Source organism: Cricetulus griseus, chromosome 2 (genome assembly GCF_003668045.3).
Source record: "Cricetulus griseus strain 17A/GY chromosome 2, alternate assembly CriGri-PICRH-1.0, whole genome shotgun sequence".
NCBI lineage: Eukaryota > Metazoa > Chordata > Mammalia > Rodentia > Cricetidae > Cricetulus > Cricetulus griseus.
In genome coordinates this window covers 399,904,207-399,930,473 of record NC_048595.1, presented here as the reverse complement: position 1 = coordinate 399,930,473, position 26,267 = coordinate 399,904,207, and the positions used below count along the sequence as shown (strand labels likewise).

Here is a 26,267-nt window from a genome sequence, read left to right as displayed (position 1 = left end):
GACGCCCGCCCGCGGATGGACTAGGACAGCGACTCGCCCCAGTCTGGCACTGAGGGGCGGCGACCCGCGCAGCCGCCAGTGCAGCCACGACGGGGTTAAGGCTCAGGACTGGGGGAGGAGGGGGCCGGGAGGGGCGGTGCGGAGCCAATCCGCAGCAGCACAGTCCCCGGGCCGAGTGGGGCGCGCCGAGCCGGGAGCTGCCAGCCGAGAGCCGGGCTGGGGCCGGGGCCGGAGCGCAGCGGAGAGGGAGCGCGCCCGCCCCAGCCCGAGTCCCGCCGCCGCCGGGCCCCGCGCCATGGAGCAGGATAACAGCCCACGGAAGATCCAGTTCACGGTCCCACTGCTGGAGCCGCACCTGGACCCCGAGGCGGCCGAGCAGGTACGGGCAGGGCGGGGCAGCGGGACTCGGCGAAGGACTAGGGACCGAGCCGGGGAACCTGAATCTTTGCCTCGCCCCGCAGCCCGGCACCGCACCCCTTCGGGGACGTACTCGCCCAGTTTACGGGGGTCTCCATCCCCTCCCCCAACGGCAAAGCCACGTCTCCCCATCATTGCAGGTCCCTGCGCGGGGTATCTACGAGAGCGTCGTTCACTCCTGCCCTGCCTTGGGGACGCGACCCCTCCCCCGCGGGCGACCTTGCGTCCCCTCACTTTCAGTCAACCCCCGGAGTTTCCCGGCTGGGTGTCAGCACTGACCAAAGGGTATCGCAGGGAGGGAGCCCAGGGTAGGGGGCTGGGGGAGAGGGAAGAGACAGCTCCGCCCCTCCGCCTCATCTGCACCTGGGCTCTGAGTGTGACACCCAAGGGGATGAGGACAGCGATGGAGGAGCTTTGGCGCGAGGGCGGGGGTCTGCAAGCTGATGTTTGTTCCCTTCTGCCAGTCGGAGCACGTGGGTCCTGGGTTTAACTCCTGCCCTTTGGAGTAGGGGGTGGGGGTGGGATGCGGGGCTCAGCCCTGGAGCGCTTAGCCACGAGCAAGCCACCAAGAGAGCTTGGCTCACCGGGTGGGAGTGCAGGGCCCTGGCCCAGCCTCCTGGCCTGGCCTATTTTTAGCTCAGAGCAGCCTGGCAGAGGCGGCAGTGTGTGAGTGAGCAGCGTGTCTCAGCGTCAGTGAGCGTATGGAAAGGGCTACTACCTGCAGCCCGTCTATTCCCATTCCCTGGCCATGTGGAGACCAACTGGTCCACAAGAGCATCCAGCTCTCTCCAGGCTGGGGTTCCTGCCTCTAGCCACTCACTGCCAGGCTTCCCACCTGAGACCTCTGGGGATGGGCAAGAGAGTGGGGTGGTCCACGTTGCTCGGTCTGGCTGATAGAACTGGGTGTTCTTTCAAACTTCTGCTTCTCAGGGCAAGGGAGGGCCAGGTATCCTGGCTTCCGGACGTCTACGGAGCTGTAAGGTGTGGCTGTAGAGAGTGTATTGAGACCTCATATACCTGAAAGGAGGAGAATGAGGAGTGTTTCTGTGGGCTCAAGAAATAAGCCTATGTCCTGAGACAGGAGATTGGCTAAGATGACTTCTGACCCAGGAAAGGAAGCCCAGGAGTGGGAACTGTAGAAGCTAGAGGTTCTAAGAGCTGCTCCCACTGGCAGTCAGGACCTGACGCCTGCTTCTGTTGAGTGCTGAGGTGGGAGGGAGGAAGGCAGGCTAGCTGATTCGGGGAGCTAGGAGCAAAGCAGCACATGGGGGGACATGACAATGTTAGGGAGCCAAAGTGGGCAAGGAACTGGGACTCTGCCCACTCTTTTCTAGTCTCCAGAAATCTGTCTCCTGGGCCTGAAAGTTTGTCCCGAGTCCTTCCTGGTGTGCTACCAAGTCCGTAGAGCTTTTAGGCAAAAGCTCCGAGCATAGCAGGAGCTCCTACCCCAGCCTCCATGGGGTGGGGGCAGAGAAAGAGTGGGAAGCTAAGTGTACAGCAGAGTTGGGGGTGGGCGCTGCTAACCTCCACCACAACCTTCATATGCCCTTGAGAGCTAGGAGAGGTAGGGGCAGAAACAGAAAAGAGACCTTTCTGTTTTGTTTTAGTTTTTGGAGACAGGTTTTCTCTGTGTAGCTTTGGAGCCTGTTCTGAAACTCACTCTGTAGACCAGGCTGGCTTTGAACTCACAAAGATCCACCTGTCTCTGCCTCTGCTTCTGCCTCTGCCTCTGGAGTGCTGGGATTGAAAGTGTACACCACCACAGCCCATCTGAGACCTTTGTGTCGGGTACCTAGGACTCAGGAAGTCTGGCTTTCCTCTCTTCTGACAATATCACAATTCCCAAGGACTCAAGGTGTTTCAAGTCCCTGTCTAGAGCAAAAAAATAAATAAATAAAAATCTGTTAAGGGACCTGTCCCACCTCCCAGAGCCCTGCTGACCTTTTGGTTAGCTCCCAATACAGGTGCTGTGTCAAGCCACTAATCCCCATTCCACCCAGCATTGGTCACTTCGACCCCTCTCCAGTGACCACCCCACCCCTTCTCAGTCAGAAGGCAAGTAAGGAGTCAGATCCTAGCAAAGGAGTGGTCTCACTCCCACACACATGAAGTATCTTGTACCAGGAACAGCCAGAGACAATGCACATTTAATATTTAAACACACACACACACACACACACACACACACACACACACACACACACACACACACACTGGCTCTACTGGGACCTTGAAATGTCACTAAAAACAGAAGCCACTGATTTCCCCTGAAGCAGGAAGTCACTTATAGCCCCATTGCATACATGCTATTTTTTCCTTGGGAAGAGTCCCCTCTCTGGCTCACATAGTCCCTCCTACTATTCCCACTTTCTAGGCGTCTTGTCACCTCCAGCTACCACTGCCAGTGGTGATGATGCCAAGTGATAGATATGAACAGATCTAAACCTTATCATTTGGGTCCTCACTGGACTCCTTCTTGCTTCCCCACAGCTGTTAGCTTTACCTACCCACAGCTGCCCTGAGAGAGCTGCAGAAGCTCTACCCCTATGGTGCCACTCTCTACCAAACCTTCCCCAGAAAGGGAAAAACCACCCATTCCAAGAGTCTGTGGAATTCAGCAACAACCAACTTAATAGACAGCAGAACAAGAAGAAAAACCAACAGCAGGAGGGTGGCTAGAGTTCATTTGGATCCCTAGCTACCGATCAGCTTTATATGCTAATTTCCCCTGGGGTTACCAGGGTTCTACCAAGGACCCCTCTTCATGTCCTATTCACCATTGGGACCACTTCCCCTGTTCCCTGACCAATCAAAAAGCCAGTGTGTGCAAGGCTAAGGAAACCTTAGAGTATTGAGGAGCAGTGTTGGCCAGGGGAGAGGTGTACTCAAGCCCTTCCTCCTTCGTGATGGGTGAGCCTGAGGAGGCTTTTTGCAGACAGGTATGAGCCCACAAAAGGTTAATGTCTGCTTAGGGAGTGGACTGGAGGCTGAGGGAAAGTCCTCTGACCTCTCCTGTTATTTCTGACCATTGATCCAGGGTGGACCAAAGGACAACAGAGATCGATGCACAGAGTGGACAGAGCTTCTGAAAGGAAAGCTGAATAGGACGAGAGTGGGGGCAGGGAGGCAGTGCAGGGAAAGGAACATGTAGATGGCCCAGATGGTCTCTTGGGTTCCTAAGGACAGCTCACCCTGAAGAAGGGAATGGGCAAGTACTCCAAGGTAACCTGACTGTCTCCGAGAGATGTACAGAGTTGGCCTGAGTAGTGTTCCTAGTGACTCTGGCCTCTTCTTCCTCCTCCCCTAACCCAGATCCGGAGGCGCCGCCCCACCCCTGCCACACTTGTGCTGACCAGTGACCAGTCATCCCCAGGTAACCCGAAGGACAAGTGCCTGGAAGAAGGGGGGGGTCCCTGTAAGAGGGGATGGATGCTAAAAAGGAAGGGCAGACCTGTGTAGTAGACATTCGCCCCATTGCTGGCTCAGCAAGATTTACTTTGCTTTTAGAAAGATGGAGCTGTGCTACAAGGGGAAGGGACCACCTGGTTCCTAAGCCCCCCAGGAATTGAGTTGGTCAACTGAGTACGGGTTGCTGTGACAACAGCCTTCTAGGTTTCTCCAGCAACTGAGATGTCACTGTCCCCACTCCCAAATGCAGTGACAGCTGTGAGGGGGAGAGACTGCCTCCATCATCTAGCATCAGGTCCCCAGGGGGTAAGGTTGGAAACAGCTCAGGGAGCAGATGGGATTCTGGTCACCAGAGTCCCCACCATAGTCTGGAGACAGAACAAGGTCTTGGAGAATGTCAGAGGAGCTTGGTAGGCATGGATAAGAGGTGACCAGGCTAGTCTGAAGTCTGGGATGCCCAAGTCTCCAGCCTCCCACCTTGCATAAATGATGCATATCTGTGGGCCTGATCAGAACAAGTTTGCTGTTCTCTCTCAGGGAGCCCTGCTCCTGTGCAAACTCAGCTCTGGCTTTGGGGATGAAAGAATGACTGGGAGGAGAGAGACCTGGATGCTGGAGAGGAGTGGGAAAGGCAGAAGGACCCCAAATCTGCCTTCACAGACCTCAAGCCCTGAGGCCGGGATGCAGACTTGGGCTGGCCACAGGGCCCAAGTCTTGACAAAGCCAAGCAGCAGTGCAGGGGGATCCAGAGAGAGCAGGCTCCTGGGACAGCTCAGGACAGAGGTGACCGCAGAGTCCCTGATCCTTAAGAACTGGGTCTGTGGGGACTCCCTGGGTTTCCTGCTCTTATCACTGTTTTTGTTGTTGTTGTTGTTGTTGTTGTTGTTGTCTTCGTTTGTTGCTGTTGTTGTTTCTGTTTCCCCCAGAGATAGATGAAGACCGGATCCCCAACCCACTTCTCAAGGTGAGCTGGCCCCTCCCACTCAGCCCAGCCCTCAAAAGCCAAACCCTGGTCCTCCAGATCTAGGGTGTGGCTCAGTGAGAGAGAGCACCCACTTAGCTTTTATATAGGCCCTGAGTAAGCTCCCCAGAGCCCAAAGCAAAAACCTTGATCCCCACCTGTAAGGCCTTTGATGCCCTCTTCCATGTACCTCTGCACATGTCCCGCCTCCCTAGCACACACAGTCTCCACACCCAGCCTAGTGGAAACAGTTAAGAAACAGGGATCTTCTCTTTCTCCTGAAACCCACCTCCCCTGATCTCTAATCCAAAAGCTTACCAAGGCAGAGGAGGGTGGGAAGGGCCAGCACCCATATAGGCTCTGTGTCCTTCACAGTCCACTTTGTCAATGTCTCCACGGCAACGGAAGAAGATGACAAGGACCACACCCACTATGAAAGGTTTGGCATCAACTTTCCAATTTCCCTTCTGCCTGAAACTGGGAAGTAGACTTAGTAACCCTTTGCAGGGAATCCTTGGGTGGTCACTGGGTCTGCCTTTCTTTGAGTGGAGCTGTTGCTATGCGAAGGAGTCTCTTGTGGCCTTGGTGAAACTGATTCATAGCCCAAGCCCGAGTACCACCTCCTCACTATGATAGCACATGTGGCCTCATCAGCACCGCACATGAAGGTACTATATTCCTTGAGTCCAAATTGAGGCTTCTCTCCTGCCCCTAGGGAGGCCATAGATCCTAGTACATTAGGAGTGTCTTGTATACTTGAAGGCTCTTTCCCTCTCCTACTTGCCTTTGGAAAGGACATTTATGCTCCTGCTTTCCTCTCTCTCCCTATTGCCCAGCCAATGTTCCTCCCTGTTTGGATCTCAGTGCTTTGGAAATTCAAGCACCCGGCAACATGCTCAGACCTATTGGTGGGGCTACTGAGTTTGGGAGACCCCTCCCCCAACAAGTGAAATTTTAGGCAGTCATATCTAATGTTTCCTCCCTTCTCTATGCCCCCAGAGCTCCAAACGATGGTTGAGCATCACCTAGGGCAACAGAAGCAAGGAGAGGAACCTGAGGGAGCCACTGAGAGCACAGGGAACCAGGAGTCCTGCCCACCTGGGATCCCAGACACAGGCTCAGCGTCAAGGCCAGCTACCCCTGGGATAGCACAAAGTATGTACAAGCTGAGAGGGCCCCAGAATGCAATTCCCCAGCCTTGCAAGAAGACAGCTTTACTGACTGGGGGGAGGGGAGGATTCACAGCCTGGAAGAGATGGATAATAGCCTAAAGCCCAGTCAAGGACATAGATCTATTCCACATACCATGTGTTTGAATCACTTTGTCTTACTGTACACTAACACCTTGGATCCCAGGAATCTTGATGTGGCTGGGAAATGAGGAAACCATATTTGGCCCTGCAACGGAGCCAGGACTACAGTCCTACCTCCACCACTGGCCAGTTTACCAACAGAGCTGGTATCTATTTCATTGAGGTTGCCTTGAAGTCTTCCAATGAGTCTGGCTCAAAACCTGACACATACAAAACCTGCAATACAAGGAATGTAATGCCTGTGGTGTTAATCCACAGCCACGGTCCCAAATGAATCCCATTGCCAATTATGTGGAAGTGATACAGTGCACACACTGTGTGTTACATAACACACCCAGGAGAGCGTCCTGTAATCAAACACATGTTTTGTTTTGTTTTGTTTTCCTACAGTCCAGTGAATGGTCACACTGAGTGGGATAAGTAACAATATAGCCTCAAAGCAGTTCACATCAGGCTTAGCCCTACTTGAGTTTATACTCTAATTTGTTTTTTAACTTTTTAGAGGGTTTTGGGTTTTGTTTCATTTTTACTTTTAAATCTCTGGTTGGGGGGGGGGGTTGTGAAACTATCATAGTAACTGTGATGAGAAACCCTGGATGGCAGGGTAGATCTGTTCCCAGTGGGTCTTGGGGCCCCTTCTCAGCAGCTATAGCCCCTTTATAAGGGCTGGCTCTCTCTCCACCACCCACTTTCCCTTCCCTAGAGCCTGCAGAATCCACCCCCAAGATTCAGGAGCAGCGTGGTGTGCAGCCCAGCACAGAGGACCCCTCGGCTCACATGCCACCACTGGATTCCCAGGGAGCCAGCTTGGTAAGCCCCATGGGCTGGCCTTAGGGCCTGCCAGAGAGCAGGTGGTAGGGCCTAGTATTTAGAACCAGAGGTGTAGACAAAGGAGCAGCTTTATTTAGTCACGGAAAAGTTAGCCTTTGTGGTAAGAGGCCACATATCTCCTCTGACAAAAAAAAGAGAGGGGATTAAGTGGCTGCAGGAACGATCGAATCCCAGAGTTTGTTGTGTATGCCTTCTGGAACAGATGATGGAAGTAGGCCATGGATTTGATTTGATTTTTTAATAAAGGGCAGTTGGAACCAAAGTATTATGGGCTGAGGACAGAAAGACTCCCCAACCCCTACCTAGAAGAGAGAGGACTCAGACGGAAACGCACAGCAGGAGCTGCCTCATAAGGTGGACAGTTGGGTTGAACCAGAGGGAAGGATGAGCCTATGGCCCTTCAGTCACCTTCCCTTTCCTCCTCCCGCAACAGGTCTGAAAGGAGTTGGCATCCTGGGATCGCCACTGCAGTGTGGAAACTCATGGACACTGGATGTTTCTTAATCTCTTGTTTTTAAAAGTGATAAATTTGGTGTTAGGTCCTTGGTGCTCTCCTTCTTTCCAGCCTGGGGCTTCCTCCATCCCTCAGCTCCTGTCTGCACTCCACAGCCCCCACGCTCAGGACCAACTAGGGAAGGAAATAGGGAAACTGACAGAAGCCTAGCATTTACTTTCATAAAAAGAAATGGGAGTCTGGAAGTGGGAGGTCACCTCAATCAAGGCTTTCTTTCCTTTCTTACTGAGGAAAGCTCTGCCCACTTAGCAGGCCTGTACTCTGGGAGAGACTGCTGCACTAAAACGGAGGCCCTGACAAGCTAGGATTGTGCTATGGCACCGTCTGCTGGACATAAGTGGGAAGTGCACCCTGTCTCTAGACCCCTGAGAAAGAAGTATTTGGAACTGTCTGGCCTCCAATTTTGTGGCCACTGTTCCTTATTCCAACCTAATAGGAAAGATATCTGAGAATCCAGTGGATCTAGAAACCCAAAGGGCCACCTCCCCCCTTGTCCTACACACTGAGGTCAGGGTAAGACCAACACCATGCACAGATGGAGAAATGGCCTCTGATCCCAGCCAGGCTTCTCATGATTCTGATACTGATTTTCCCAAAGAATTAATTAGAGGAAGGAAGAAGGTAAGATTCTTTCACCATATTTGCTGCAGCAGTGCCACACAGTCAAAAAGAGCATAGCCTGGTTAGTGAAGGGCTGTGTGTCCCCAGATAGGCTTCACCTGGGTCTCCCTCCAACACTCAGGGTGAACACCATGCCAGAGTTGTGTCTAGCTCAGAAGAAGACAACTAAAGACGCGTGAGAGAACTTTTACCTTGTGAACACCACACACATCCAGCCAGTCTCCCTTCTTTATTGATCTCTGGCTATATCAGGGGCCAGGGAGACCAAAAGCATGGGGGAGTCACATGCGGTTCAGAGTGATAGGTCTAACGACCATGAAGATGGACTTCACGAGAGCAGGGCCCACTGTACAAATGCATGGCTGGTATTTACAAGAAAGGAGGAGGCAGTCACCTGGACTCGGCCTTTTCTTGGGTGAGGTGGGGCAAGGAGCCTGAGGACAGGAAGAGGCTCTGCCTGGCTGCACTTGCTCTGCGTGCTACAGAACAAAACAGCCCTGAGCCCCTCCCCATCTGCCTTCCATCCACCAGGGGCCCAGGGACGGGAATCTCTTGGTGGGCCAATTCTGGGAGAAGGGAGGCAGGAAGAACCCATTCTGTGACAACATGGATTCCTGGGTAATACCTCACCCCACTTGCACCAGGGCCAGCTGTACTCTCCTTCCTTTGCTCGTAAGATACATCCTGAAGGAAGACCTCAAAGCATTTACAGACATTGGTCGGATGAGAGCCTCCTAGTCCCCAGGGACAGAAAGGAGGCGAAGGGCCAGAGACCCAGGTAGAGCAAGTGACAAGCTTCTCGAGCCCAGACCAGCCCCAAATTCTTGAGGACCCTAGGAAAGTCTTCCCACAGACATAATCCCAATGGCTCCTCTCCTCTCCCAGCCACTGTCTGGGCATAGGAGAGAGGGAGTTTGCAAGGGAGTGGGGCTAAAGCAGTGCAAGTCTGGGGTCAAGAGGATGTCCCTCACCTCATCCTAGGAAGGTACCTGAAGGGACACCTGCCCTTCCCATGCAGGGCTTTGAAAACTGCCAGCTTCCTATCCTGTTCTGGCCCTTCCTTGGGAAACAGTAAGGGAAACCCAGACCTGCCAGCTAAGATCTGGGGTGGGGGCTGAGGGAACCCCCAAAATGTATTGCTTAGAAACTTGGAGGCAAGAAGGATGGGGAGAGCCAAGGGGGCTGGCATCTCTGACCCTCCCCTCCAGGCCATAGGAAGCCTGCAGGAAGCTCGCCCCTCCCAAGTAGCCACCTGACCAGGAAGGGAGTCCAGAGGCAAGGGGTGGGCACAGTGACCATTGGGGACCTGTGATTCCCCAGGCTTATATCCCAATGGGTATTGGGTGGGGAGGGACCTTCCCTCACCCCACCAGCTCCAGCATTTGGCTTTCAGGTGGGCTATCTCTCCCACAACCAACACACTCCCTTGGAGCAGATGGGGGAACCAGTCCTGATGGATGGTGCTAATGACATCGAAGACGTTGGACTCAGTGAGGACCTGTGGAAAGAGGGGACACTTCAGTGCTATGTTCTTGAACGTCATCCCCAACCTGATCTTCCTTCTCCAAATCCCACCCAGTCCTCCCTTGGTCCCCAGAATAGCTGGATGCTAATGCCCTTCAGATGCATGGCAGCCAATGGTGTGAGCTGGGCTGAAATAAAAGTCACATTTATTCACTTGCCCTCACCGAGCCTTGTGCATAGACTGGTACCTGTTCCCTAATCTCATAAAGCGTGGCACATGTACCACCCTGTCTGTCCCTTGCTTCCCACCCATGCACTGGCTCAGTCTTCTGCCTCCAATTCTCTGCTCTTCTGCCTGGAAAGAGAAGGAGAGCATCCTGCCTTGCAGAGGTTGGAGATGAGCCACCGAAGCCAGGCTGGCTTGACTACCCTCCTGCCTCCTAGCTTACCTGGCCAGCGCCCAGTTCTCTAATCCAGATTGCCATTCTGGTTGTGCTCGTCTTCTGCAGGGGAGGGCGGGGCCTCTTCCTCACATGGGGATAGCTCATCAATGGACATCTGGTTGGTGATGCCTGCAGAGGGTTCCAGGGAAGCCGATGTTAGGCCAAGAAGCAGATTCTCCAGAACCGAGGTGTATATGAAGCAAACAAGGACTGACTCTCAGCTGCCTTCTGCCTCCAGGATAACCTCTACCCCTCTCACATGAAGAAGTTACAGGCCCTGCTCCCAGTGCAGCCGGAACTGTCAAGTGACCAGATCTCCAGGGTACCATTTGGAGATAGCCACAATGCGAAAGGAGTCCACCTATCATGTGCACAGGGTCCCAGGACTTAGAATAGTGTAGCTGTCCCCATCATCTCTCCAGCTTTCATTCTAGAACATCCCAAGCCATTCAACCAGTCAGCCTGTCCTGTGGCCTCCTATTTTAGTCTGACTGGCTCCATTCCCAACTCTAGGAGTCAAAGAGTTGCCTGGGGCTTAACAAAAAGGGGACTGCTGTTGTTCCACCAGCCAGCCCTAGAATGTTCTCACACACACACACACACACACACACACACACACACACACACACACACACACACGGATATATAACAACACCCACCACTTGCTGCCCGTTCCTTCCACTTCTGTTTATTCTCCTGAATGTACTTGGTCCAGGTGGAGCGGAAACTGATTACATCAGGGTTGGGGTCTCCTACATCTACATCTAAAGAAGGCTGGCGCCACTGGAAGCTAAAAACAAACACCCGTACAAACACCCAATTCCAGATGTGAGACCCAGCCCTCTTCCGAATCCAGTCTTGACCCTCAGCATGAAGGAAATGGAAGACCAGGAAAAGGTTGAGGCCGGAGTCCCCTTTTCCCTCTTCTAGATACCCTCAAATCTCTGTCTTCCGTAATTGCACCCCTCCCTCTCCACACTTAGTCTCCTGGTAAAAGGAAAACAAAAACAAGATTATCTGAAAGACAGTTTAAACCCTTAAAGAGGAAAGTAATGTGGGGGAGCCTAGGTGTGAGCCACACCCTTCTAGTCTCATCCTTCTGTGACAAGCAGAGGGGCTCCCAAACATGAAGCATCCCACCTCCTCCTGCCCCCTCCCATTTAGGCTGTGTCTCTCCTGAAAGAATCGTCTTTGTGCAGCCAATGGACCAGGATGTATGGTTACCCCAGCCACAGTCACCTAGGCTGACTTTTAGACTTGGAATCATCATCTGCCAAGGGCTGGACACTCTTCTCTGCCACATCAGTCAGCACAGAGAAGGTGGGCTCCACAATGAAGTCAATGAAACCTGCAAGCAGCAAAAATGTCTCACTTGGACTAGGCAGAGGCAAAGGGAGCATGGTCGTGAGCCCTGGCTGCAAGTAACAAAGCCTAGAGATGTGACCAGGAGCTAGAACTTAGCCACTGGGGACAACTTGAAGACATTATCTTTGTGATCCCAGAGAGACCCTGTCACAGAACCCCACATCCAGCCCAGCATCCTTGCCTCAACAACAAGAACAATCTGGGGACTTGGAGGCTGGAACAAGCCTAGCCAGGCCCAGACAGAGCTTTTCCTCTTCCCCCTAAAACTCACCTATCTGGGACTGGGCCACCAATGTGGAGGTGCGATCACAGAGTGGAGAGAAGGGCAGCCCCAGCTCTGCTTCCTTGTCACCCTGGGAAGAGAGGGTGCCTCAGGGTTGGGAGGGCTGCGGAGATAAGTGGCTGTGATGGGAGAAGAGGATGCTACCCCTTTGACCTGGCAATGAGGGCTGAGTAGAGAGAACCAGTATTCAATTCTGTGGGTAGAGACTTGACCCCACAGGCTTGGGATCAATTCAGGAGTGAAATGGAGCCAGGTGGAGCTCTGGAGTAGGTGTGGGAAGCTTGCAGATCAGGGGGTAGAAAGGCTCCACTGACAGGGTTACCTGGCGGAAGAACTCTTCCATTAGGGCCTTGGTCCAACGGCTGTGGACTGACCACTGCTTGGTTGGATGGCTGATGTCAGCAGCATGAAGCAGAAGAGATAGGGCCTTGGACTTGTCAATCCTAGTTAGGGCAAGTGTTAAAGAAAGGGAAACTGATCTTCTAGGAAAAGGAGACCTTGGTCATCCCTCAACTTCCAGTTACACAAACACTCTTTTTCACATAATTCTAAACAGTCTACACACATGTAAACTCATCTGTATGTATAGATGTAGAAGCGCAGATCAGTAGCTGAGAACCCAAGCTCTTAGAATCCATGGCATGAATTTGACTCCTCCTCATATCTACCCCCCACTATTGTGAGACAAGTTCCGGATAGCATCCATATTTCATTTTCTTCAAGCCAAAAGTGAAAATAACAATCCTACCACATATTGAGTTGTTCCGAGAATTACATGATTTATAACAACTATTTCAAAGGTGTCTGACACATAATATGCACCCAATGACATTATTTACAATGGTAGTCATCATGATCCTTGTCATTAGTCCCCCCAACAATGTCCCACAGTGACCTCACAACCCCCATTCAGACACCATACACACAGGTCAACACACACCTCCCGGATACTGAGTCCATTCTCTCTTGCCCACACTTATACATTCCCAGCCGCCTCTAAACATCAGATAGAATTATAACATTTGTTCTGTCTTCACTTTTGTTCTTTTTTAACCTCACACACCTCCCAGTGGCCTTTTAAGATAGGAGTTAGTGTGAAGAGAGTCGCTTCACTGTTACCATTTCAGATAAGGACAAGTGTCCGAAATAGTGAATATATTTTCCCATATTCCAGAGTAATCCTGCCCTGCAGCTACAATCACACACACACACACACACACACACACACACACACACACACACACACACCTATTCAGGCTCCTGGAAAATGCCCTCCATCAGTCAAGGCCATGTTCACAAACATCACACACACCCATGTACACTCAGATGAGTGCCTGAAGCTAGGAGTCTCTGAACCAGGTGAGACCCTGGCACACTAACTGTCCAGTGTACACCCTGATTCACAAGATCCTCCCTGGTTCCACTACACCTCTCCACATGTTACCTTTCCAGCTGCTGCAGGGCTGTCTTCATAGACTTCACTTGCTGGAAATGGCAGGACATGTCTGTGGCCAACACCATCTCAATAACCAAGGCCCGAAGTTCTCTAAGTGGACAGACAGAAAAGAGACCAGTTCTCTCAGGACTGGGCAAGACTAAAGGACATGGGGGAAAGAAGGCTGAGGATAAGGGTTTCAGGGATGCCACATGCTGGCCTCTGCTCACACAAACTCATCCTTGGTGAGATTGATAAAAATGTTCATCTCATCATCCTGCATCATTCGAAAAACAGAGCTGATGTGGTGATTCTCCAGCACCGAGCGATCGTTGTACAGGATGGCACATTCTGACCTGTGAAGCTGTATGTCATGCCCAGCCCCCTATAAAGGGCTCCACTGACAACCTTGGCCCCTCCTGCCCCCACCATGCCCCATTGCTCACTTGGTCTGGATGTGGAAGCTGTTGGTTGTGCCTGTGTGCTCATAGTCATGGATGGCTGCAGCAAAGATGATGGCCAAGACCTCAATCTCTGACAGGCAGTGCTGGGGAAGAGAAAGAGGATGAACTGGGCTAGCCCTCTGCCAGTCACTGCCAAGACACCTTCCTCACAGTTACAGCACTCCATCCATCATCAAAGCTAGCAATGTGTTTCAGCTCTCAGGATGAGCAGAGACTCTCCTCTGTCCCCACCAGTCATGCCCACTATACCCCATCATATCCCCAACAGTGGCCAAGAAGTATTGGGACACCTGGGAATTCTCCGGATGATGTTAATGCAATTTAACTCTTAAGGTGTTGGGACACCAAGGAAACAGAATGAGGAAAAGGGCACTGAGAGAGCGGCCAAGGGTTCCTTGTTCTGGATACGCAGGCTCTGAAGAGCAGGATCATGACCAGGCACCTACCACCATGCCTGTGCGGAGCAGAAAGCAATGGACTGTCTGGGTCACATCAGCTGCATGGATCTGGTTGTGGTAAGGGTTCTTATATTTCCCATAGCCTGTCTCCAGGGCCTCCAGAAAACTCATCAGAAACACAGTGGGAATCTGCAGGAGTGGGGAGAATGGAGACATCACAGATCTACAGCATTCTTTACAAGGTAGTCAAGTGTAATGATGCTCACCTGAAATCCCAGCACTTGTCTAAGGCAAAAATGTTTGCAAGCTCCAGGCCAGGGCGAGCCACACAAGGAGACCTTCTCAACCCCACTTCACCCACCTACCCTCCCCCAAAAGGAATGGGTGTGGCCCAGAGAACAGGCACAGGCTCTGAACAGAAGAGAACGGGGATCTTATGAAGGCTCGACCACCTGCAGCCTGTGTGACCTTGGGTAATCCTCATGCCTCCCTGTGCCTTCCTAATTGCAAAATAAAGATAATACCACCTACCTGGGATTTAATGAGGAAAGTACAAGGCATTTAGTAAGTGCTCTCTGAAGAGTATCTATAATTATTATTATTTCCCTGGAGGTTTCTAAGAAAAGGAAAGAAAGCCTCCCTCCTACCTTCCAACCACCTGCACCATCCCCAAAGCCAGTGCCACAGAGAAGGGCTCAGAAGCAAAGGAAGAGTAAGACGAGTTGCAGAGCAACCTTGCAGCAGGTGTGGAGCACCTGTCCCTCTGAGAAGCCATCCTTGACCATCTCCACTCCACATAGACCAATGAGCGGCCCACCAAGCCCACAATATTTACACACGTGTGCACACACCCCATGAGCCAGGGCTCTATCTGCAAGATAGAGCCATTCTCAATTCTGTCCCTGACTATAGATGTCTTTGGGGTATCTTTGCCTCCTTCAAGAGGCTCGAGGCTCCTAGAGGCCAAGGCTGGTATCTTCACCTGAGGCCAGGAAGCAATCCAGGGTTCAGGACTTGGGGAGGCTTCTGCAGATGAGCTTCAGAGTGACAATGGACACAGAAGACATGCCACTTGTCAGACCCTAGCATCCCCCACCTCTACCCCTGGAGGGCTGTGCCCCAAATTCAGAGAATTTTAAAGGACTGTTTCTATGACAACTGCCCTTGCTTTTGCGTTGCCATGGTGTCCCTAGAGGGAAGGGAAGGGAGGAGAAAGGAGGGAGCAGGAAGAGAAGAGACCAAGGAGCTTGGGAAGGAAGCCTGACCAGGCCCCAGTGGCTATGCCTTTCTCTAACTGTTGTGAGGCCGTCAAGCAGGCTAGCTAAAGCCAACCCTAACCCTCATCCACCCACATAGGGAGGGTGTTTGGGAGAAGCTGGTGTCTGAAGTACATCTGAAAATGGCATAATGAAACAGGAGCTGAGAAAGGGACCCTGCTATTCTTGGTCTAAGGGGAGGGGCCTGGAGGGGGCAAGGAGAGTTCAGGAGGCCAGGCCTCATGAAAGTCCAGAGGAGAACCCAATTATCCAGCTCAGGACGGACATGACAGTTCTTAAGAGGTGTCAGAAGAGGAAGAAGAGTCAAGGGTCAGGGAGAGGCTACATGAACAGTATTCCAGTGAAGTAAGATAGGGCGGCAAGGAGGACACCCCACCACCACCACCACCACCCTTTACTACTCAGCCAAGGCCCTTCAAGGCCACGCCAGGTGTCACCCTTATGCCCCAGAGCCAGTTGTTAACCCTTCACATTCCTCTTCCAGAAGTGGTTCTGAAGTGGTTTTTCCTGACCCATTTCCTTCTCAGATGAAGGATCTAGAGCCGCCTCCTATCCAGACTGTCTTCCTCTGCCAAGCACACAGTTCTTCCCAACTCTGTCCAGAAAATCCCCAGAGCTGGAGACAGATAGTCAAGTTTGCACACTGGCCCATCCCTTCTCCCAGGGGACAAATGGAAAGACTCTAATCCCAAAGGAAGACAGCACTGGGCTCTAGACCTCCAGAGTCCACAGACAAGTGCAGAAGGGGAGGCAGATGGCAGCCAGCCCAGATGGGACAGGCTGAGGAGGAAAAGGGCATGAGCAGTGTTCCAAGCTAAATGCTGGCAGGCCTGGAACCTCAGGAATCAGTGAGTGAAGGGAGAGGCTGAATTACAGCAGTTTGAGGAGAGTCGAGAATGGGGTGAGCAGGGGTGTCATCCCTGACCCTGGGACGGGATGAGGGAACTATGGCATTGACTCATTAGGAATCTTTTAGAACAGCATAAAGAGGAGGGGCGGGTACAGCCTAGAGGTGGGGAATACTGCCCAACCTTGAAGCGGCTGATGAGGCTATGCCGAGTCAGCAACTCAAAAACAATGGTCCTCAGAGCGTGGTCATCTGCTGCCCGGTTCAAGGAAAAGACATCAAAGCACCAGAGGTCCAGGTTCTGTGGAGAAACAGCAGACTAGGCAGGAAAGCTCCCCTCCAGAGCTCCCCTGCCACAGCAAGATCAGTTGGACTTCTAGGCATACTTCCCAGTGAAGCAAGAAAGCAAAGGTGGTTAAATGGGTTTTTTTACCCCAGGTGTCTCTCAGTAGCAGAGAGACAAGAAGACAAGAACTTGTCTCCCGGTGGACAAAAGTTATTCAGAAGAACACGGAAATAGTAGTTAAAAGGGAAGTAAAAATCACACCACAAACAAAATCTGCAAATCCCAATGTCTATTTCAACCCCCCAACCTTCTCGTCTTTCCCAAAAACCCAGGGGTCACCTTGAGACAGTTGTGGACTGCAGTGGAATATGTGGGTCCCACAGCGGTGTACGTTCTCCGGAACATCCTAAGAAAGAACATAGAGGAATGAAGCACACAGTCTGGGGAGTGGAGATTTAGGCAGCTGGGGCTGTGGAGATAGGTCTCGGGGTGAGCATGGCCATGAAAGATCAGGCTAGCTGGGCACAGGCAGCAGGGGAGGCTGAGGATGGGCAAACCTCACCGCTCCACGAAGATCCCAGCCTGCACGGCATGCACAATGCTTCGGAACTTGGGCTTCTCTTCTGCCCTTCGACCTTTGGCTCGGGTCTGCTGGGTGAAGGTGGAGGCCAGCCAGTCCCGCACTTCTGAAGGCACAGCATCTGACCGGAGCTCCCGAAGTTCATCCTCAGTGTCCAGAATTTGCCTGGGGACCAGGAGGGAAGTCACAGAGGAGAGAAAGCAGGTGCCTCCATACCTAGAGACCCTGCACCCAGCCACACCCCCTATGGACTCCCCCTCAATCCTCACCTTTCCTCTCTTTACTACAGCTCTTTGTGTCCATCTTCCTGTGGAACATCTCCAACAGTGAAAGAGCTCACTGTGTGAGGTAGTGAGGTCACTATGGACATGATTTGGCAGACAACGAAACACTACCTTTCAGGGATGCTGCAGGGCAGCCCAGTCCATCAAAAATGAACTGCAAGGTTCACATATGAAATGTAATGTTTTCCAGGTGTGTTAGAAGCCAGAGGACCAGGGTTCAAGGCCAATCTTAGCTAGATAACAAGTTCAAGGCCAACCTGGGTTATATGAGGCCTTGTCTCAAACAAACAAAAACAACAAAGAAATTTTAACTATTCTAGTAGCTACATTAAAATGGTAAAACTAAACTAGTAAGGGGCTTGAGAGAAGGCTCAGTTGCTATTCTTGCAGAGGACCAGGGTTCAATTCCCAGAACCCACATCAGGCAGTTAAAACTGCTTAACTCCATCCAGTTCTAGAAGATCCCACACCCTCTGTGGGCTCCATGTTGACACAGGCATGCATGAAGTATACATACATATATACAGGCACATACAAGTAAAATTAATATAAATAATTTTTTAAAAAAATTAAAGAAAAAGGAGCCAGGCGGTGGTGGCACACGCCTTTAATCCCAGCACTCGGGAGGCAGAGGCAGGCGGATCTCTGTGAGTTCCAGACCAGCCTGGTCTACAAAGTAAGTTCCAGGACAACCTCCAAAGCAATACAGAGAAACCCTGTCTCGAAAAACCAAAAACAAAAGAAAAGAAAAAAGAAAGAAAAAAGAAAAAAATTAAAGAAAAAGGATATTATAAAATCTGGTATGTTTAGTGATAAATTTTATTTATGCTAATTCCTCCAAATGTTATTTCAAAATAAATCAGCATTTAATGAGAGAATGACATATTGGGGGGGAGGTTCTATCTGTAAGAGTCAGGATATAATTTACAGACACATTTCAATTCATCCTTATACACTACAAGTACTCAGTAGCCAGATGGCATCAGATTCATCCCTCCAGGCCAACACAAGTCTAGAGATGTATTCCGAGTAGGTTAGAACTAGATAGATGGGCTCTAGTGTTCCTCGCATCCTGAAGCTATCACTGTTTTTCCTTTTGTCTTTTCCAGTACTGGGGATCAGGCCAGAGTGCCAGGAATGTGAAGCAAGCACTCCACACTGAACTCTACCCCAGGGCTCTCCAGGCCGGCTGTCCCTACCTCTGTATCTCACAGTCTCTTTATCTCTGCCCCGCCCTCTCTTTGTCTGTCCCTGCCACACAGCCCTCTCTCCAGCTCTGCACTCCTCTCTGGAGCGCTGCCTATCTGACATCTTCCTTCTCTGTCTGCAGGCAGGTCTCTCTCACCGTGTCTCATCGATGTAGACAGCCTCCAGCAGGGAAGCTGTGTATTCCAAGTTTTTCTTCAGCTCCTCGATGTTAACCTCCCCATTCTCCAACTGCTTCACCATGTAACGCAGCCTGCAGGGTATGAGTACAGAGGTCCTGTTTAGACACTATAGCCCTGTCAGGGGCTCCTCAATAGGGGGCACTTTTCGGAAACACCTTCAGTCTTCCGAGTTGTTAATGATTCTGACACTAATGATAACAGCAGTTAGTGTTTTTCATGCCAGGCTATGACTTCTGCTGGTAGTAAGTTTGTCTACCTCCACAGTTTTAGCCTAGGTAGGTAGCAGCCCAAGGAGTGATGTTTCTGAAGATGATTTGTTTCACAGTCTCAACATTTCCCCAGGAGAGAGGGCTTTGGGGTCAACACCAATCAGAACAATCCCCATGCTCCCTTTCATTGTCTTGGTCAAGACAGGGAGGAGGAGCACATCCACAGCCCCTCGACCCTGGCAAGGACAGCAAAGGCACAGAACAAAGACCAATCCGAATGCTTTCGCCTGGCCTCACTCCACGCAGGCAGAGCTAATGGATTATGATTCCAGAATCCATCAACCAGGACAAAGCAAGTTAACCCCTGGCTGCCCAGGCTCATGCCACAGGCAACCTCTGGCAGAGTCACTGTGCCCATGCCCTGTCTCTGGCCCCGCTGAAGTTTTACCCTGGCTCTTACTCACCTGATACCTCCCCCAAGGGGACAGTCCCTTCATGCTTTGCAGCTCTGGATTCTGAGTGGGTTACTGATTAACTGAGAGGTTTCTTGGAAGTCTGGCAAGAGCAGCTCAGAGTTCCAGATGAAACTCTCTGGCTCCAGACAGTGATTTTGAAGAAAGCAACTCACCACCCTCCCAACACCCACCCCACCCGACATACACAGGCTTTCCTGTCCAGGTGGAGTGAGACTGTAGCTAGGACAGTTTCCCACTGAGAGGGGCTTCAGAAACCCAAGGTCACACTGTGAGTCACGGAGGAGAAGAGAATGAGTCAGGGAGCAGAGGCTGAAATTAGCATCAATTCCCAGGGATGCCGGGGGAGGGGAAACAATGGCATTCCTGAACAGAATCCGCTGTCTCTCCAATCCTGGGGTCTCAGCAGCTTTGGAATAGGAATGCTGAAAATAGCCAGCACCAGGGAATATCACTGGCCAGGTCTCATCTCAGAGTCCAGCAGTCCTGGCCCACATGTCCAAGAGTAAATGGGGCAGAAGGGAAAGGGGCCAGTCTGGGGTAGGGAACTAGAAGGAGGAACCCTGCACCTCCTGAGTAGGCTCTTGCCTACTCACCCAAGCACTACTGTTTCCATGCGGAAACAGTCAGTTGTCAGACAAGGAGGGTGGGTTTAGGAAAGCTCAGCCCACTCCTGCTTCACAAGAAAGATGAACAGAAAGAGACTAGACATCTTGGAAGGCTTTCCCAGTCAAATAAAAGGAGAAAGCCACCAGCCAGGACCCACCAGGATATCACAGAATAAAAAGGTGCACTCTGCCTTTTGACCCAGATAGGGCTTCCTTCTCTATTTAGTCCCTGGAAACGGGGCTTTGGAATAGGCACACACACACACACACACACACACACACACACACACACACACACACACACACAAACACACAAAAAAAAAAAAAAAAAAAACAAAGAAAGGCCTCTCCTCCTGCCTGTGGTCCACCTCTCGTCATATTCCCACCCTTACCCTAATCTGCTACTTCACTCAGCCTCCTTTCAACCAAAAACAGTGTCCCCAGCAATCAATGCCCATCACTGTCTTTCCCAACCAACTCAGAGGAAAACAAGTGCTGGCTCCCAAGTGAACAGCCACACCCACGGCTTCTTATTTGCATTTATTTGCATAACTGCCAACAACGCAGTCGGTAAAGGATTGCAAACCACATTTCCAAGGCACAAACCCAACTCCTTGGAATGGTGAACTACACTATATAGTCTTTGAGGCTGGAATCCCAGGTTCAAAGCTCACTTCCTGCAATGTGCACTTGGCAAGTCACTAATTGTGGGTGTGTGTGTGTGTGTGTGTGTGTGTGTGTGTGTGTGTGTGTGTGTTTTGCCTGCATGTATGTCTGTTTACTACATGCATGCCTGATACCCTGAGAAGATGGGAAGCCTCCATGTGGATGCTGGGAATTGAACAAGTGCTCTTATCCACTGAGCCAACTCTCCAGCCCCTAATTCTTAATCAGTTTGTATTAAAATGTGACCTAGAGATAAAAAAAAATAAAATAAAATGTGGCTTAGAAGGATTGGGGAGATGGCTTAGTGGTTGAGTGCTTACTACTCTTCCAGGGGACCTGAGTTCAGTTCCTAGCACCCTGTTCCTCCAGCTCTTCTGCTGGCCTTCACAGCTACCCACACATATGTGGTATACACATGCCATGTACAAAAAATACACATACACATAAAAATAAAATACTTTTTAAAAAGCAGCCAAAGCCAGGCAGTAGCAGCATTTGCCTTTAATCCCAGCTCTTGGGAGGCAGAGACAGGCAGATCTCTGAGTTTGAGTCAAGCCTAGTCTACAGAGTGAGTTCTAGGACAACCAGGACTACACCTGTCTCAACCCTACCCTGTCCAATATAAATAAATAAAAGTGGTCTGGAGACAGCAGATACCAGAATCACCCTCCAAACTTCACTGCACATCTGTGGAAAAAGAGGAAGGCATTCATTTTTAAAATCTCTCTGTGTGTGTGTGTGTGTGTGTGTGTGTGTGTGTGTGTGTGTGTGCTTTGAGTGTATGTGGTTGCAGGTATGCCATGGTACATGTATAGAGGTTAGAGGACAACTTTGTGTAGAGGTCTCCTTTGACCATTGCATGAGTTTTAAGGATTGAACTCAGGCCATCAGGCTTGCTCCAAAGCTCTTTACTCCCTGAATCATTTCCCTGGCCCAGAAAGGTGGGTTTTTAATGAACACCCTAAGTGATTCTTTTTTGGTTTTTCGAGACAGGGTTTCTCTGTGTAGCTTTGGAACCTATCCTGGCACTCGATCTGGAGACCAGGCTGGCCTCGAACTCACAGAAATCCACCTGCCTCTGCCTCCCCAGTGCTGGGATTAAAGGTATGCTCCACCAACACCCGGCTCCCCTAAGTGATTCTTAAACACTCAACTTTTTACTCTAGAGCCTCAATTTCTTCAACTGAAAAGTGGTGAAGCTGTCTTACAATGATATTAAGAGAACTAAAGGAAATAAAATGTGCGGCAAGCCTGGCACAGGCAGGAGGTCCCCATAATTACAACCTGAATAGGAACTAACTGCCAGTATCACCGGCTCCCTCTCTGCCCCAACAACAGTCCTTCAAACCCAGCAAGCACCTGCTGTTCCATCTCAGCCTAGGAGAAGACACACAGTTTAGATGAAGGAGATGGCAGAAAACACTAGTGATATCATCTTTCCTACACAACTTAAAACCTCACTGATCCTCACAAGCATTTTAGAAAGGAGGAAGTACCTTTTGCCCAAGGTCAAAGGACTAGTCAGTCTCAGATTGGCAAAGCCCACAACTCATACTAGAATTAAGGGGACCTACATATGTCCCTCTACTTTGATGGCATTAGGACAGCACAAGCCTAACAGTGTAATTAGCTTGTTGAGAGACATAGGGCACTGCACCAGAGCCTCAGCCAGTCCCACCTTAAGTGTTCTATTGTCTGGACCTGTCAGTGAACTCACAGGACATGGCAATTATCAGTGTGGCACAAATAGTGCCTGGTTTACCTTGGTCTCCATACTCAGAGCACACAGCATGTACCCAATAAAAGTTCATAAACTAAGCTAAATGGTGGTGACACACGCCTTTAATCCCAGCCCTTGAGAGGCAGAGGCAGGTGAATCTCTGAGTTTGAGGCCAGCCTGGTCTACAGAGTGAGCTCCAGGACAGCCAGAGCTACACAGGAAAAACCCTGTCTTGAGAGAGAGAAAAAAAATCAACTAGAAGTGTGGGAAGACTAATGAGATGGAGGCCACCTGCCAGAGCTTACAAAATGACACTTCCCAGCCAGGCTTCTGAAGGACTGACCTTCAACCATGTAAGTTCCACCTTCTCTGGCTGCTAGATCTCACCCAGGAAAACACATAGAGCTTCTGTAGAAGTCTGAAGGAAACATAATCCAGGCACCAGAAAGAGGCAGGGAGGGGGAGAGGAAAGATTAAAGAGGTGGTTTGACAAACAAGGAATCCAAGAAGAGCTGAACTCAGGCAGCTGAGAAGATCCAGGTGCTGAACTGCACCCTCCTAAAGTCAAATACACATGTACACACACACACACACACACACACACACACACACACACACACACACCAAACGCTAGGCAGCACAGCAAGGCCTCTTCTATCTCACAGTCCTTGAGATCGAAGACACCTATGCCTCACTAGCTACAGAAAGTTCTTTTCTCCACCCACAATGCTCCCAGTGCAGTCCTCCGTTTCAGACCTCAAAGAATCTGGCTCATGAAAAACCCCTCCCTGGAGAACAAGACAAGCCTCTAAGAAAAGTGAAGATTTTTCAGAATTCCTTCCACCCCATCCGTGCCCATTTTACCATCACATTTCTTCCATTACTTTCTGTGCCCTCTGATTTTGACCTTTGGCAGACCCCATCTGCCCTGGCTCTAGTTTGGGGGGGGGGGTCTGGTATGGTAGCTCACATCTATAATCTCAGCACTTGGGAAGCAGAAGCAGGAAGAATGCCATGAGTTCAGGACCAGTCTGGGCTACAGAGTAAGGGAAGAGAGATGGGAGCTATGGAGGGATCCAGGCATGTGAGGTCTTAAGGATACCAGGCATCAGGAAGGAGAGAGAAGCAAAACCTGTGAAGATATCTGTCATAGTTAAGCAGAAGTGACAAATAGCAAAGAGAAATGGAAACAGGAAAGTTCACAAGCAACCACTCCTCTCCTGCCCCCCTCTCTTCCTGGCCTCCCATTCCACCTGACTCCTAGTCCCTCTCCTCCTGTCCCCCTTCTCCTGGCCTCCCCTATCCTCCTGGCCTGCTTCTTCTGCTCCCCTCTCCTCCTACCCTCCTCCTGCCTACCCTTGCTGGTCCCCCTCTCCTCCTGCCTCCCCAATCTCCTGTCTTCCACTCCACTCTCCCCCTGCCTCCTTTCTGCTCCCCTCCCCCTGGCAGGCACTTACCTGAGGATGGGCCCCTGGAGGTGACTCCTCTGGACAGGAACAGGGTTTGCCATGGAAATCACAATTCTCTACTTCAAAGTATCATAAAGCTGACCCCAGGGCCCAGGGCCCCTACTAGGGAACAAATCCCTCTTGAACCCCTTAACTTCCTCTTCCAGGTCCCAGCAGAACTGAGCAACTGACCAGAGAGCACTTTTTGGACAGGAAACTGAAAGGGCCCGGCTAGAGGGGTGATGAGGCAGAGACCTAACCCACAGGAACTGGGTAAGAGGCCGCGGGAAAAGTTTCACATCTGAATCAGACTGAAAACAAGAATCTGCTGTCAGAAGAGTCTCAGAAAGGCCAGAAATAGCACAGGCCAGCCCCTTGCTCTGAGGAGGTGGGGCTCCTCTTTGGGAAATAGGGATTAGCAGACAGTGTCCGGAGGCAGGGACAGGAACCATCCTGAGAAGTCTATGGTGGAGGCCCAGCCAGAGCCCAGAGGGGCTAAGCAGATCCAGCTCCTTCAAATACGGGCTCCTCCTAGGGCCGTTCTCCCAGGAGCCTTGGCCCACCTGAGAGAATTCACAAGGCAGGAGGATGAACTCCCCAGAGAATTAGTATCAGTTGGGAAGGGGCTTGCAGAAGCTAGAGGCCAGAGAAGGCTCACGGGTAGAGAAGCGCACCCCACTCACTCCACAGTGAATGAAAAGTCTGGGGAACTTGTTCAAAGAAAGAGAATGTAGGGTGATGGCAGATCTGTCAGAAAACACCACCACCACCATCACCACCACCACTCCCCCCCCAAAAAAAAATACATGAAGCTAGCCAAATTACTCCTAGATCTGGTTTTCTCATCTTACATACAGAGATTGGGGAAAACCGTGAATTAACCAGAGTGAGGTCAACACAGTTCAGAAGTGGAGGAGTGACGACAGAGCCCAAGAGGGCAAAATGAGGCTCTCAGAAGAGCTTAAGATTTAAGCCCCCTCCCTTCCACCTCTGTCGCTTCGCCCTCCAGGAAAGAGCCTGGCCTCTGCAGCCCAAGTGGACTGCGCACACAAACCCAGCAGCTTCCCGATTGGCTACAAGATGACATCACCAATACAAGTGCATTGGGGCCACGATTGGTCTACTGGGGCTAAGGCGGGGCTAACGAGGAGGTGGGAGTGGTGAAGCCAAAAGTATCCTCAAAATTAAGGGTCGCGCATTAGGGGTGAATGGGGGCGAAGGGGCTCGCAGGGATGAGTATGCTGAAGAAAGGGAAAAGAAAAGAAACAAACCGAGAGCTTTGGTTTTATGACGGGAAGTCTTTTTCCCTCCTTCTAACCGCTCAGAAGCTGAGAAATTAAAATACCGGCACGGTGCCAAAGCCTTAAAGGAGTATAAACAAAAGAAGTTTAGGGAGCTGCTGTTTCTCAGAGGCTCTGAGCTCTGGGACAAGTGGAAGTGGGCTTCGACTGCAAACGAGTGGTAAATGATACAAACCCACCGGTTGCTCTCTGGAGGACTGGTGGGCAAGAAGGGTTGCTGTGAGGCAGGGGGACCATTCTCTATGCCCCCCACCCCGTTGCCTTCACCTGCCCTAGGATGGCCACCAGCTGCTTAGCACTTTCAGAAAGATGGGGCGGGAGTGGTGGTGGTGGGGTGACAGCCAGCTGCACTCAGCCCCAAACAGCAGTATCCTCCAAACTGTGCTAGCTCCCCTTCCGGTGTGCACTGCTCTGCTAATCTCAACTCTCCCACGGAGAGGTAGACATTAACTTAAACTGGACAGGATATCTCGTCATCCTACTCTCTTGGACAACAGCACAAAAGGTGGCTGCACAAATGACTGCTCACCCCATAACATATGCTGTGCCACCTATTCAGCCTATGACTATAAACAGACCCTAGGAAACAGAGATTTAGGGACAACCATCATCCCATTCCTGGGAGGTGGGATTCATATATTCAGGAGTCACCTGGCTAGGAGGAAGGGCAGAGATGTGTAGACCCCACAAGAAGTCCGGTATCAAATTTCTCTTCAGCTCTTAAATGTCTTGATTTATTTTTACTAACTTGTGTTAATAAATTATGTTGTTTTACGGTATTGTGTTAACATAAAAAGCTATAGGTTTCATTATGGCACTTCCGTATTTCTGTGTCACTATGCTTTGTTTTGGGGTTTTGCTGTTGTTTCTGTTGCTATTCGAATTTTTATTTGTTTGTGTTTTGGTGGTTTTCTTTTTTGCTATTCGAGGTTTTTTTTTTGAGACTTTATTGTTGGTGTTTTGTTTGTTTGTTTGTTTGTTTGTTTGTTTGAGACAAGGTCTCTCTCCATAGTCCTGGAACTCACTATATATGCCTAGCTGGCCTTGCACTCACAAAGATCCACCTTCCTTTGCCTTCCAAGTGCTGGAGTTACAGGTATACACCTCCACACCTGGCTTTATGCTTTGTTCTTATTTGCGCCTCTCCTCCCCTGCCCTCTGCCATCCTTCTGGACCCCTCTTGCTGGGTTCTCTCCCCTCCAAATCCCCCCCCATTAGCTTTCATGTCACATATATCCCTCTGCTCTCTCTTCCCCTCCCCTC

The 26,267-nt window shown here is 50.9% G+C and overlaps 2 protein-coding genes across 2 annotated transcripts; one reads left to right on the top strand and one right to left on the bottom strand.

The window, feature by feature from the left end:
* Positions 1–295: 295 nt before the first annotated feature.
* On the top strand, positions 296–7,369 carry Ppp1r1a (protein phosphatase 1 regulatory inhibitor subunit 1A). The gene is made up of 7 exons (XM_027396789.2): positions 296–379; positions 3,730–3,790; positions 4,752–4,789; positions 5,162–5,225; positions 5,786–5,941; positions 6,803–6,909; positions 7,364–7,369. The coding sequence occupies exons 1-7, from the start codon at positions 296–298 to the stop codon at positions 7,367–7,369; spliced, it is 516 nt and encodes a 171-aa protein (XP_027252590.1).
* Positions 7,370–8,275: 906 nt separating this feature from the next.
* Positions 8,276–24,082, bottom strand: Pde1b (phosphodiesterase 1B). The gene is made up of 15 exons (XM_027396787.2): positions 23,713–24,082; positions 18,537–18,650; positions 16,890–17,072; positions 16,667–16,733; positions 16,226–16,342; positions 13,966–14,106; positions 13,502–13,602; positions 13,286–13,411; positions 13,065–13,166; positions 11,943–12,063; positions 11,609–11,690; positions 11,212–11,320; positions 10,632–10,762; positions 9,979–10,101; positions 8,276–9,563 (listed from the first exon to the last, which is right to left on the bottom strand). Exons 1-14 carry the CDS (start codon positions 23,763–23,765, stop codon positions 9,998–10,000), a joined length of 1,551 nt encoding a protein of 516 aa, XP_027252588.1. The 5' UTR covers positions 23,766–24,082; the 3' UTR covers positions 8,276–9,563; positions 9,979–9,997.
* Between the last annotated feature and the right edge of the window lie 2,185 nt (positions 24,083–26,267).